Raw genomic sequence first — 14,756 nt, forward strand, 5'->3', positions numbered from 1 at the left:
GGACCTAAGTACCTTGATCGCTGCTTGGCTGTCAGTCGGAGTAGACAGCCAGAATATTCTTCCCACTGTAGTTCTTTGGAGATTAAAGGAGGCACATCTATCTATGACCTGGTATGAACCTCCATCAGGGCCATTGTAGCTTTTCGACAAGTGTTTCCGCCATGCGTCTTCCAGAGTAATTTTTTGTCTAGCGTAATTCCTAAATATTTTACCTCTGTTTCTCATTTCACCTCCATGTCATGTAACCTTATGGCTCTTAGGTGATCAAGCTTGCGTTTGTTAGTGAACGGTACTATGGTGGTTTTGGTTGAATTGACACGCAGTCCTACCTTCCTGCCCCAGGCACTAGTAACCCTTAATTCAGTTTCGATTCTAGCACATATTGTATCCTCATATTTGTCCCTACAGATTCAAACAATGTCGTCCGCGTAACGTTTGACCTGTATTTCAGTATTTGTTAGCACATCCAGAAGTTCGTCCACTACCACACACGTAACTAGACTATCTGGATGAAAAAGAGTCTTAAAAACCTTCACCCCTAGCGTTGCAAAAAATGTATATTTTATACATATGATTGCCATAAACCCTTATGTCTGGCATAAATTGAAAATTGAGGATATTCTGTCAATGAAAAAGGAAAAGTGTTTCAAGTTCCGAAAATTCAAAAGTTAGTCGATCCACCATTAGGGACTATAAAGAGCATTGACTCTCCGTTGTCGAAACACACAAGAAATTTGCGATCAGTTCTGAATAAATCTCAAATTCTCCTGAGCACAACGGCCAAAATTGCATATGCGGTCTAGAGTTCAAAAATTGGAAATCATATCCGGATCCAACATCGAAAGTCCTCCAATAACCAAAACATATACTATTCAAAAGATTGGAGTTTTTCGGCTGCCAGAGTAGTCAAAACTTCAAGCTGTTTAATTCCAAGCTTAAACAATGAACATCATATTTCTTCGATCATTAGTCGGAAACCCAAGGACAAAGTTCCAAAAATATTACATATTCTCCTGAATCAGAGGTCGTGTTCACTTTCATCTAAACGAAATAGTCTATGAGCTGCTCTTTTGAGTGTTGCTCTAACTATATAATTCGAAAAAGTGAATATTTTCGTATTTACACAAGGGAATTCGGGGAATTCAGCTGAATACAAATTCATTCGTATTTACGAGTACGAATACGAATCCTGTTGGAATAAAATTTGGTATTAATAGTGCGAATACGATTTTTTTTGTAGGAATGTCGGTAGCAAATACTAGCGTCTTAATGATCTGATCATGTTGTACGTATGTATGTATGGTGGAGTTAGATTTATTATTCAATAAGAGAATTAAAATCCATAGAAGCGGCGATAGCTGCTTTGTCAGCGATCAGCACCCGGAGAGCCAGTCCATTCAGTCCATCATTCACTTTTTCCTGGTGTCTGACGAAGCCAAGCAAAGTTTTCAGGTAACTTCCAGTAGAACTTTGCCTGGCATGTCCGACCATTTTGCAGTTGAACTCAAACTGGCCTCAATTTCGCAACTACAGAAGCGAATCAAGGTAACCACCAGAACATTCGCCCACAATGGCTGGGACAAATTCAAGTCAGATTTAGCACTAATGCTGAACTTGAACAAACTCGCTACAGATCGTCATCTGTCGGGCAAAGAAATCGAAGAAGCTACCATTTTGGCTACAGACGCCATCAATACTGCTACAGGCAGGAATACCAGGTTGATCAAAGTCAATGAGATTGTATACAACAAACTCCCTCATGACATCATGCTGCACATGAAAGTCAGACAGATTTTGCGCAGGAACCTCAAGCGCAGCTTCCATAAATATGGAAATAAAGTCAATACTAAATACAAAGCATTGCTTTCCCGGATTAATTGACTGAGTAAAATTATCCGGCAAATGGTGGCGTAATTCCGCAATAAAGAATTAACCCGTAAACTAGCAGATATTACGGGCGAATCAGATATGTTTCAACGTATAAATAGGCTAACGGGGAAAAATAAGTCCCGCAATTTCGTTCTTAGCAGGAACAAGGAACCAATCTATGGAGACGCCAGAAAGGCACCAGTCCTTGCGGAATCATTCGAGTCTCAGCTCAATACCCCTCCGCCTGACAATAATCCGACCATAGCGTCGATGGTTGAGACAACTATCGCCGACTTCTTATCTAGGCATTCAAACAAACTAGTGAAATTCACTCAAACGAACTTTTCGGTAAACCCGCCTTAATCTCAAACCTAAACGGTAAAAAGTCAGCCGGACCTGACGAAATTCCAAATTACGTCATTAAACAACTTCTCCGAGTCTCCATGAAATTTTTATTGGCAGTATTTAATAACTGCATAAATAACGGCTACTTTCCCACCACCTGGAAATTAGTTAAAATTATTGCAATCCGGAAAAAAAGGTGGCTCTAGTAACCCTAACAACTTTAGACCTGTCTTATTATTGTCCAATCTAAGCAAACTCTTTGAGAAGAGCATGGACAATCAGTCCAATTCGAGTTCCGCAGCAAACACGGAACAAAACATGCACTTAGCTACCTTCACGACACTGTTGTAGCAACAATTAACGTCAATCATAAACCGACCGTAGCATGTGCATTAGACTTAGAAAAGGCCTTTGACTTGGTATGAGGAAACGAGTAAATCTATAGGCTAATTCTCCGATCTCTTGTCAGTAATATCGGGACTATCACAAGGATCCATTTTTAGACCCACCTTTTATAAAATTATCACGGCTAACGTCCCAACTCCCGAGAGTGGCATCGACCTTATTCAATATGCCGACGATACTCTCATCTTCTCCTCAAGCCTCCATCCCAACAGGGCAGCTAAAGCGGTCGAGAAATATGTTAAAAACTTCTGCAGATATTACCTGCAATGGGGCATTAAAATTAATGAGGCCAATACGCAATTTTGCACCTTTCAGAGGAAATCTAGATACCTAAGTTCTAGATGAATCCATAGGAAAGCGAAACGCTTAAAAATGACGATCGGAAACACTATAGGAAGCAGATCCCAGTCCATAAAGTACTTAGGAATTAAGCTTCACGAACTCCTTAAGTTCAAACCACACCTTGAGCTCGCTATCGGTTAGGCACGCGGTGCACTCAGTAGGATCTACTTTCTTATTCGAAAGAAGGTAGGACTCAGCACCAAGGCCAAACTGACTCTTTACAAGACCCTGATCAGACTCATTATCTCCTGTGGAGCGCCCACGTGGATCACTTGTTCCACCCAAACCACGTCCAAATGTGAGACATTCGAACATCCGACGTTAAGGCACTGCACTGGTCTTTCCTACAATTGGAAAACCAAGAAGGTTTGGAGAAACCTCTTGGAGAATTCCTTCTCAATTTGATGGAACGGTTCTTCGAAAGAACGGAGGATTCCTCAAATCCACTAATCCGACAATTCTACCAACAGGGTAGCACTTGTGCTATTGTAAATAGTACTCTTAAGTATTTATTGTTAAGTTAAGTTTAGATTTAGTTTAGTTTTTAAGTTAACTATAATTAGTAAGTAAGCAAATAAATAATACCTTCTGGCGCTTTTAATGCAAGCGCAGCTTGCAAACAACTCAGATATGTAATAAATAATTGTCAAGATCGATGTATTGCAATAATACAATTAAAGTAAATTTACACAGAAGGTCGGGTAAGCCAAATAATTGTAATGACGACCCATTGCAATTAATTTAAGTTAGTTAAGTTAAATATTTTAAGCTAGAGCTTAAGTAATAATGTATCAGAGTAAGTCACTATTGGAAATAAAAACTGATCAGCACTCAGCAATCTCTACGTACTCAAATAAAGGTTCATCGACACCACGCTCTCTGGCAGCATCACAAAATTTTGGAAAGGCACAGAGTCAGCTCCTTCAATGTTCACGAAAAACTGTGTCATTGCTTCCACATTCTTTTTCTTTTGAATAAAACTACTTCTAACTAACACAAAAGTAGCCAATAGTTCCATGAGGAAATTAACGTTGTTGAAATATTTTTCTAAAAGAAACACTATTTTACGGAAATTAATCAGTCTTTATTGAAACGAATTTCATCTAAGTCTTAAAACGGACTAAGAAACATTTCCATTTCATAATTGAAATCTAATCATTTAGAAAAATGTGCAACACATCTGCGTTAATATCCAGACACTTTCCTGTAGGTAAAAAGGATAAGCAAGAGCGAATCATTTTCGCACAATGGACATAATTACGAACGTAATATAGCGAAGTTCTACTATTATTTGTTTGAGGCGAAGTTTTGCATATTCCTTGTTGTTATGATTTTTAAGGTTTTGTGTAAAACAAAACCATATTAAAATCGATTCAATATCTGTCTGTCACACGCACTTTTCTCCAAAACGGCTAAACCGATCCGAACGAAATTTGGTGGATAGATGGGAACTATGAAATCCCCCGCATACAGCGAGTGACATAAATTTAGGTGGAGTTTGACATACACGGAAAGGGTGGATTTAAAAAAAAATCACCAGATATAGTCGTGTAGGGTATCAAATGAAAGGTCTCGATTAGTACTTTCCGAAACTAACATTAGTTTTAGCGTGAATTGCAAAGTACGCGAGTAACGAGTCATAATGTACGCACTTATAGTGAGACAGGACTCATTTTCGGAAGCTACCCAACCCAAAAATCTGAAAAATCAGGATAATGCGCTTAGATGAAATCTAGGCCTCAAAATATGTCCTATTCCGATATATGCTCAAATAAACTTACTAATAGTACCCGCATAGAAGACAATATTTCGTATATACGTGCTAAATTTCATGGAAATCTGGCCATTAACGCCAAAGTTAGAGCATGTAGTCATGTAAATAAGATGCTGACGTCATAATTAACCGGAATAATTGACATTCGAGTGAAAACGCAATGCTGACCACATTGCCTCCTAGTGTACCGTTACGGTCTTGAATGAAGTGCTCTAACACACTTCAAGGCCCTGATCCAACATGGATTGTTGCGCCAACGATTATTATTATTATTAATTGACATTCGCGTGAAATATTAAGGACGCATTTATGAAGAATCTACTTATCTGCAATCCTTTTTAAGGTTTTGTGTAAAACACTTATGTGAAATCTAATCTTCGAGAGATGTCCCATTCCGGTATCTGCTCAAATAAATTTACTAATAGTATATTATCAACTTTTAGAAATTGACTAAAAAACTCCCCTTAAGTTCATCCTAGGTTCAATTGCACCGACATAGAGGACAGTCTCGTGCATACACATGCCAAGTTTCATGAAAATCCAACTATTAGTGTCAAAATTATAACAGTTCAAACTTATCAATTTCGTGCGAATTAATAGCATCCTAAGTCATACAAATAAGATTCTGACGTCATAATTAACGAGAATAATTGACATTCGAGTGAAATATTAAAATTCCATTCAAAAAGAATCTTATTCTCCGTAGCCCTTTTTTATTTTATCGATGTAACCCCATATAGATGGCGGATATCCTCATTTCAGATGTGATCAAAAGGTGCACGCGAGCGACACTGCGGTAAATTTTAGATTTGAGACGTTCGTTGATACGTCAATCACAAAGAACGCCAGTTGTGGAATGCCACTTCATCGAGGTTGTGTTAATACGTGAAGCAATTCAATTAAGCAGCTCTCCATTAGCTGATAGCCTTGACTAGGGTTATTTAAATCGCTCCGCTCTGGGAAGGTTACTGCTATTTACAGAACTGAGCGATTTAAATATCTCGAGCCAATGCTATCAGCCAATGGAGAAATGCGTTATGATCCTCACATAGAGAAACACAAAACCTTCTATACCCGAAGCGTCAAGCTTTCGGTTTCCCGACTATTTTATAATGATGTTGAATGAAAATGTATTTTGTCATATACATCTTTTGAAAGATATGTTTATTACCCAAAAGCTTCATATAAATTTTGATAAAAAAAAACTTATAATTTACTAGAAATAAACATATTCGAAAAATGCAGCACTCTTTGTCCGATTATGCCTTTTACCTACTGTATATTATATTATTACAGCATTATTAACAAGAAAAATTAATATTTTTTATGCACATTCGATATCAATCCATAACGAATAACGCCTAAAGTTAGTTATTACTGCACAATTAGTGGTGCCACTTATCATGTTCATTCACTCAACACTAGCAGTACTGCCAACATGACCCTGCCAAGCTTCTTGGCATTTCTCATGTCAATCTGACTAAATTTTCCTGTCGTGGTTTGATTGCAAGTTTGTCTGGTGGTTAGTGTTTCGCGGATTGTAAACTAGTTTGAAGCTTAAACCAGCGACATGGTTGTCCAGCCAAGCGAAGAGGCGGCATCCAACAAGCCACAATACCCGCGGCTGTTCAACAAAATCGTGTTGACACTAGAAAACTGTCTTTTGCCGGAGTCGAAATTAGAAGAAACTCCATCGCACATCGACGGTTTGGATAAAGAAACTGAGAAGGATCTACGAATTCTAGGATGCGAACTCATACAAACTGCAGGGATCTTGTTGCGGTTGCCCCAAGTGGCGATGGCGACAGGTCAAGTGCTTTTCCAGAGGTTCTTCTACTCGAAAAGTTTTGTGCGCCACAACATGGAACAGGTTGCGATGTCGTGCGTCTGTCTCGCATCCAAAATTGAAGAGGCTCCCCGTCGTATTCGAGATGTTATTAACGTTTTTCATCACATCAAGCAAGTTCGGATGCAGAAGTAATTAATTGTTCTCGAAAAATTCTGGTTACGGAAATTTTTTCCTGTTGCAGAGAAATCACACCCATGATCCTGGATCAGAGCTACACGAACCTAAAAACTCAGGTGATCAAAGCTGAACGGCGCGTACTGAAAGAATTGGGATTCTGTGTCCACGTCAAACATCCCCACAAACTCATTGTCATGTATCTGCAAGTTTTGGGGTACGAGGAAAACAAGGAACTAATGCAGATGGCCTGGAATTTCATGAACGACTCGCTGCGGACTGATGTCTTCATGCGATACCAACCAGAAACCATAGCCTGTGCGTGTATTTACTTAACGGCAAGGAAGCTCCAAAAACCCTTGCCATCGAACCCTCCTTGGTATGGCGTATTCAAAGTGACCGAGGATCATATTGTAGACATTTGCTATCGAATTATGCACTTGTACAAGCGGCAGAAGGTAGGTTTCCTTTTTGAATTGGTTTTAGTGATTGATTTGATGTTTAAAAGAAGGGCAGCCCTCCAGTTTTGAAGGTAGTAGGCACTCCTAGATTTATGAGGCTTTTATTTCGATTTTATATCGGACCAAGAAATGTTCCCACGATTGACACAGGTTTTTGCATATTTCTAGAATATTGTGTCGAGAGTTTGTTATAAAAACCCTCTTGAATTGGAAGTTTATTATAAATCATGGATTAATGAAAGAGGAGTACTTACATCTATGCGTTTGTACATATAATTCATATAATGTGCATAGAATCAAAAATAGTGATAATTTGAGATTATCAAATACAAAAACCTCCTACCAAGAGGTCTGATCAATATCATGACAAATTAGTAGTAAAAGAAGTAAGGAATCCGAAAAATTGGCACCCATGTTCCAGATTGTGGAATTTGTACCCACTAAAACCACCCCTTAACTTTTTTCCCACAAAACCGCCGCACAATATTGCCTTGTGGCGTAGACATGGCTCTAGCCTCTCCCTTCATCCATCGATTGCATTCACAACCGTGCTTTCCTAGCCTCTTCCGCCTACTCAGCTTGCACTGAATCTGCCTCACCACTTGCTTAACTACATTCCAGTTCTCCTGGCTCTTAAAAAATTTTCCCAGCGGAAGAGGACATGCTCCGGGTCCTGCGAAATACTGTCGCAGTTGGGACAGTTAGTCGTGATGTCCAGTATAAACCCATAGAGTATTCACGGTATCTACTTGAGATTATGGTTTATCTCACCATGCGTTCTCTTTGTCCACCACTCGATGCTGGGAATCAATCTGGGGGTCCGTCAAATGAAGAATCAGATTCCTCATAGAAGCTTGTCATCCCTTAGGCCGCTTCGTGATAAGCGCCGCCTCTGTTTTGTCATCCGCGAGTGCAAAATCTGTATCTTTTAGCCACTTCTTTGCAATTCCACATCGGCGATATGCTTTGCACCAACAATCATCGCTATATCATCGGGGTAACCCACTATTATGTCCCTGGTTAGGAACTGGGATGTTAAGGGCATCACTATACATAATGTTTCACAACAGCGGTCCCAACACAGAGCCCAGTTGAACACCGGCAGAGATAATGTGTGTATGGATCCACGGTTTGTGTCACACCAGTGCTAAATAGCTGTCTGTAAGCGCAGTTAAGTAACTAGATACACCAATCGCCGCCAAAAACCTTATAAAGATCCAACTGGCCGAGTTGAATGCACTTTGCACTGCGCAATACTTGCTACTAACACCCTTTTCGTGCATCGAATTTTCAGCTAAGCCAGTGACCAGTGTGATGGCAGATCTGGCCGCCTAGTTGTCGGTTTGATAAACATTCCAAACTCCTACCACCGGGAACGAATTGTAGTATATTTTCCGCCCCAGCATTCTCCCTATTGTGTCCAATAGACGTATAGGTCCGTAGGAACAACATTTACCTTTGTCGTTTCCATGCCTCAGGAAAGATCCCATTCACCAAGCATGCTTCAAACAGCTCTACCAATTTGTCTGGTCTCGACTTAACGGCCAGTCCAAGGACTTTGATCGTATAGCGTCAAGACCCGGTCTTTGTTGGCTCCTAGCTGTTTGGAGACTGTAACCGCTCTTGTTCTATTGAGTAAACAAACTCTGAAACATTTTCAGGAGAAGATCGGAACATATAAATTTGCGGACCCGCCTGGCCTTTGAATTTCCCCATTACAACACTGTAGACGCTTTCCCACAGGTCTATATCTGCCCCCGCACCGAGTAGTTTCTTTCTTGTTTTGTTGTGTAGCTAGCTTGGTATGGCCCCTTGTAAACACACTGCTTGATCTCCTGGTTAAACCTAGCCATTGCTCTCTAGACCGCTCGCCTGGTCGGATTACACACCGACCGAAGATCACTGAGAAATAAGTCTCGCCACTCGATGGGTCTCATGGCATCGCTATGCACTCCGTGATATAGAAGGCTCTCTCCGAGGGTGTGCCCAGTATAGTGTCATGGTCCAACCAAACAGCTGTGAGCAGACCTCCAAACTCTTGGTTTGTTCTTTAGGTCGAAGAAGATTGCCTGGTGATCATGATCACTGCGAGTGTTGTGTGCACTGAAATGTGTAGAAATGAAGGACTAACAAAAGTCAAATCCACAACTGAACCGGACGCCCTTCTTCGGTAAGTATTAACCTGGCCATCGTTTGTCGATACGATGTTTAAGGGGGTCATCCCGTGTGAAGGCCGTTTTTTTTTGCCTTTTTTTGAAAAATTATTTTGAAGGACTGGATAAAGATAGAAACGTGATTTTTTCACCATATTTTTATTGATATCTCTAGTATGTGTGATAAATTTTCCAGCTTGATATCGAAGCTAGTTTTTGGAATACGTGTCAATTTATGCACCCATCTCCAAAAAAAGGTGTTTTTCTGCTGCCACGCTTGAGGGCGCTGTGTTCATCTGAGGAAAAAAACTAAACGGCATTTTAATGTGGACAATTTTCCACGGTCCGCAAACTAGGATAATTAGAAAATATTAAAAGATAAATTTTTGGTGGGCTTTTAAAGTTAATTTTTTGAATTTTGGTGTTTTTTTACGGCTTTTTTTTATGAATAAAAAAAAACTGCGGACCGTAGAAATATGTATTAAAGAAGTCGTGAAAATTTCAAAGAATTTGGTTGGATAGATTTTGAGCTATGGTGGCAGCCGATTTTCAAGATGCAGTTTCGAGAAAAACGCATTTGAAAATTTAAATGTGATTATCAACAGTAAAATTTTAGCTCACCATTAATCTGCTATACCTGGTCCATAGATAGCGCCCTCCGTTTCTTCAAAAAAGTCTTATAAGGCCGATTGTTGCTCTCTGATTTCAATCCTGGCTCTTTTAGCGAGGTCAGTCGATCGTCGTTCGGACCGCCAAATTCGCGCTTCATTACAGCAGTCGACATAAACCTGACATATGTGACCAACTTGACATCCCATTGTCATTAGGATTTTGAGAATGCCATTGAATCCTTCATTGAAAATAATTACAGCCAGAAAAGTGGCTATTTCTACGACCTTGACCCCAGAATGAAGGTGTTTTTAAGAGCGAAAGTCCAGATCAATGCATTTAACGACTCATTGTTATTCCGGGTCTCTGCTCCTAAACATATGTTCAAGAGATCATCTCGTGACAAATCTTCGTAGATTGGTTTGATGACTGTTTGAACTTCTTCAGTCAAAGGTGCCTTCTCGTGGTGAAAACTATCCAGTTCCCCTTTAGCTTCCGCTTTGCGCCATTTGCACCAACTGTCCTCGCCTGCTGGACAATTTTGATGCTAAGGATTTTCATCTGTAGAACATTTATGGAAGAAAGTTGCCCAAATTTCTTGCTTTATTTCTTCTATCGAATTCGCGTGTCGACGAATAGCTAGCCCAGAAAATGTAGTGAGGTCCTTATCAGTAAGTTTTGTAGCCCCTTTTTCACCAATGCCTTTGTGATTCTTCTTTGCATTTCTAAGCCGCGTTCCCATTCTTTTCTCGACATGTCCTACGCGTTCCTTTTTTACTACTACGTATATTTTATTATTTGTAGAAATTTGCAGAAATACCGAAGAAAACTCCAGCAAAATCCAATATACAAAACTTGTCGCAATTGGAACATCCATGTTCATGCTTGCTAAAACTTTCTTTGCTGATGTTGATGCGAAGTCCTTTTTCTTCTCTGATAAGTATCGATTCCCATGAAATACTCGTTTTTTAAGGCGAGCATGACGTTGAACGTTAAAGCGATCTCCCTTCTTACGATCCATTTCAAAAAATCACTGAACAAACAAACAGCACAATACTTACAACAAAATATAACCGAGTATAGCTTGAAAACCTTTCAGTGCTCACTCTAGACTGGATTATCCTTTTTATTCCAAACAGCAAATAAGTTTAGACAATTGATGGTTTTCCATCTTTTTATATTTATACCTGTGTTCGAATTTATAAGACTCAGGTAAAAAACTAACAGGTAAAAGAAGATTCGATGCTCTTTCTCATCGAGTACTCTAGCCGCGGCTGCAAACTCCTTACCTGTTTAACCCTGTAATTTCTGAAGGACTCGGAATATCGGAAAATCCCTTTGCCCACATATTCTCCACTATATATAGATACAATTCATGCAAAAAAAAATCGATTTCTTCAACCCGACACACGGGATGACCCCCTTAACTGCACGCAAGCCTCCCAGAGACAACGTCCTCTTACATTCGTCAGTAAACTTCGCCATTTTGCGTCTTATGTATTGAAGCCATCGGCGATGACCTCCGTCCTTTTGCCTCCAGGACCTATCTGTGCAGCAATTTCTCGAATTGAGCCAGAATAAGGCTTGGAAGAACATAGCAGCGTAAATGCGTCTATTTTTGCCTATACGAAGCCATCTGTGGGCTGCCTCATATATTCCTGTATAGCTTGGTTCCAGCATACTCACAAACCCCACCCAGGATCAGCTACCTATACATTTTTATTAGTTTCTATAGGGTTGGCTATAATCAGCCAATTTGCCTTTCTGTGGCTTTCAATGGATGCCTCCTACAAATTGTGCAATTCAAACTGCTTTGCTAAGGCAGTGCAGATCTCTACTTTAGAATTGATCTCGTCTAGGTTCTTGCACTGTATTACGATCTCATCTTTTGAGCAAACACGGCAGCACTTTCTATAAGTAAGTTTCCGACTTGGCTGGGAGACTCTTCGACTTTGTTCTCTTCGCTCCTTTTCAGCTCTAGCTCGAAATGTAAGTCTCTTTAATGTTCACGCTCCTACAGAGTCGAAGAAGAGTACCTTCTACGAGGCAGTAGAACGGACCCTCGAAATCTGCCCCAGATATGATATCGAAACATACTTGGAGATTTTAACAGATAAGTACGGACGGAACTCGGATTCAGGCGATAAGTTGGCTCCCATAGCTTCCAGTAAAAACAGTAATGATAACGAACTGTGGATCATTCAATTAGTAGTGTCGCGCGAAATGTTTGTTGGAAGTACCACCCGCGGAATGTGGTACACAAACAAACATGACGGGACCACGTTCAACCAAATTGACAACGTGTTCATTGAACGCCCCACCTCTTTCTTGATGAATGTGCGGATATATAGGGAACTAATAAGGGCTCGGACCACTATCTCGTTGGCATGATGTTCCTCAGTGACAATCAGGTGGGAGTGAACACTGAAAGCCTCCACAAGAGAACCCTCTGTAACACTTATAAAATGGAAATGGATGCCATCATGATGACAGTTGGAGAAGAAGCATTAACAAACAATCTTCACAACCCTCTGAAGAATGTTATCATAGGTACGGCCGCAAAGATATTTGGCCCCAGGACATGAATTAATTCGGTATCCCGATTAAATTTTTAACCTCGCCCTGGCAAAAGTGTTCCGCGATGCTGATTCGTGGGTCCGCATCGGATCCTGAAAAATACAAACAAACAAGGGGCTTCATATGTCCCTAATGAATAAACAACACGCGAGCTAAATCGGAATTGAAAAAAAATGCAGCTCTAACGCACGCGTGGAACATTTTTCAGGATCCGGTGTGGAACCACGCATCGGTCAAAATTAAAATTTTTAAAGTTTTGGTGATAAAAAAACTTTATTAAAATCGAAGGGGGGGGATCCCATACACTTAAAAGAGAGGTGCAAAATTGTTCTCACCGAATATAGTCATGCGGGGTATCAAATGAAATGTCTCGATTACTCTTCCCTAATTAGATATTACTTTTGACAGTGGTTGCAAAAGGTAGGAGTGCGAGGTTCCGAAAAGGGGCAATAAATCCAAGGGCTAACGGAAAAATCTGAAAATCAAGTATATATCTAGGCCTCAAAATACTGTCTGTTACGATATCTGTTCAAATAAAGTTAATAATAGTAGATTTTATATTTTAAAAATTGTCTGCGGACCCCCCTTAAGTTCATCCTAGATCCGTAAAATTTTGCAGTAGAATAGGTTGCAAGATAGCTGAGTGGTTAGAGTACAAGACTGTCGTACGGAAGGTCGCGGTTCTTCTTATTGTTGGCAGTGGAATTTGTATCGGGATTTAACGTTGAATACCAGTCGACTCAGCTGTGAATGAGTACCTGAGTCAAATCAGGGTAATAATCTCGGGCAAGCACAATGCTGCCCACATTATCTCTCACAGGGACTGTAATCCTGTAGTGTACCGTGTATCCACACTGTCAAACCGTTTTTTTTTTGTTTTTCTTTATCTTTCAATTTTAGCTCGCATGTTAATCTTTCGATAGGTTCGCACAAATCCCCCCTTTCTTTCATTTTTAAGACCCCGTGTGAATTTTTGTACAATAGCACGTGAGGAATGGAAGTGTTCAAAGGACCCCCACACTCCCGAGAATAGCTAGCACAGAGGCATGCAAGCACATGTAGACGGAAATTTTCAATGGAGTAGGGAATCACTTCGAATAGCCTTACTTATTAAGAATTACATAAAATCAACATTCGGTTTCGAATGATACAGTTTTACATTTATTAAAGCATGTTCTATTAATTTATTGAAATATCCAAATAACTACAAAATTAAACACGTTTCCCGTTCCTTACAGCCGAACGTTGAAAAGTTGGAAGAAGAAGTGGAAAAGTTGAAAAAACAGTACATCGAATCACGTCAGAAGACTCGTCAAGAGCAAAATACTCCACCAGTTGTTACCACTGTTGATCGAAATAATGGATCTCACAATGCCTGGGGAGGTTTTATATCACGAGCAATACCTGTTACTAATACAGACACCAAAAGTAATCAAAAACGATCCCACTCTCGCTCAAAAAGTCGCTCGCGATCTCATTCTCGTTCGCATACACCAGTCGATGATTTCAAAAGTCGGCAATCCAAGAAATCTAGACATCGCTCCAAATCACCATCGAAACAAAAGAAAAAATCACGAAACTATTCACGCTCGCCATCGTCATCACCACATTCAAAGCACAGGAAAAGGTTTGTCATCATTCGTCTTTGTTTGCTTCAGTGTTTAAATGATTTGCCTTACTTTGTCAGGAACGACAGAAAACCCTCGCGGGATCGAAATGACCACTATTCCAATGGAGATCGAAAGGATCGAGATAGGAACCGTGAAAGAGATCGAGGACGTGACAAGGAACGCTCCAAACATGACAGATACTCTTCGAATGTCGGTCGGAGTAGCCATAGATCTAGTAATAAGCATCGCGATCGTTCACGCGATAGGAAACGCTAAGCAAACATCATTTGAATTAATTGTACATTATATTGCTGGAAACTGGAAAATCGAGATATTCTTGGTTATATCAATAAAATAGTTTTACGTTCATCATCTATCTCATTCTCATATAATATTCTTTACTGTTAAGGAATATGGTAAATGGTAAAAGCGATATTCAGATATTTTTGGAGACTTTCTTTTTTTTTACAGAAATCGTAGTAGTCGTCATTATCTGACGTGACACAGAGCGATAATAATAATAATAATAATCGTTGGCGCAACAATCCATATTGGATCAGGGCCTTGAAGTGTGTTAGAGCACTTCATTCAAGACCGTAACGGTACACTACAGAACACTGTAGGAGGCAATGTGGTCAGCATTGCGCT

At 40.0% G+C, this 14,756-nt stretch overlaps 1 protein-coding gene across 1 annotated transcript; it reads left to right on the plus strand.

Moving 5' to 3' along the window:
* Positions 1-6,251: 6,251 nt before the first annotated feature.
* LOC119658264 (cyclin-L1) lies at positions 6,252-14,489 on the plus strand. The gene is made up of 4 exons (XM_038065556.1): positions 6,252-6,712; positions 6,766-7,156; positions 13,737-14,125; positions 14,186-14,489. The coding sequence occupies exons 1-4, from the start codon at positions 6,306-6,308 to the stop codon at positions 14,382-14,384; spliced, it is 1,386 nt and encodes a 461-aa protein (XP_037921484.1). The 5' UTR covers positions 6,252-6,305; the 3' UTR covers positions 14,385-14,489.
* Positions 14,490-14,756: the final 267 nt, after the last annotated feature.

Source organism: Hermetia illucens, chromosome 5, assembly GCF_905115235.1.
Source record: "Hermetia illucens chromosome 5, iHerIll2.2.curated.20191125, whole genome shotgun sequence".
NCBI classification, from domain to species: domain Eukaryota; kingdom Metazoa; phylum Arthropoda; class Insecta; order Diptera; family Stratiomyidae; genus Hermetia; species Hermetia illucens.

What these genes read in the sequence shown, in the direction of transcription:
- LOC119658264 (XM_038065556.1), top strand. Translation starts at nt 6,306, where the DNA reads ATGGTTGTCCAGCCAAGCGAAGAGGCGGCATCCAACAAGCCACAATAC. An exon ending in AAGCAAGTTCGGATGCAGAA is followed by an intron (nt 6,713 to 6,765) that starts GTAATTAATTGT and finishes TTCCTGTTGCAG; the next exon opens with AGAAATCACACCCATGATCC. An exon ending in ACTTGTACAAGCGGCAGAAG is followed by an intron (nt 7,157 to 13,736) that starts GTAGGTTTCCTT and finishes CGTTCCTTACAG; the next exon opens with CCGAACGTTGAAAAGTTGGA.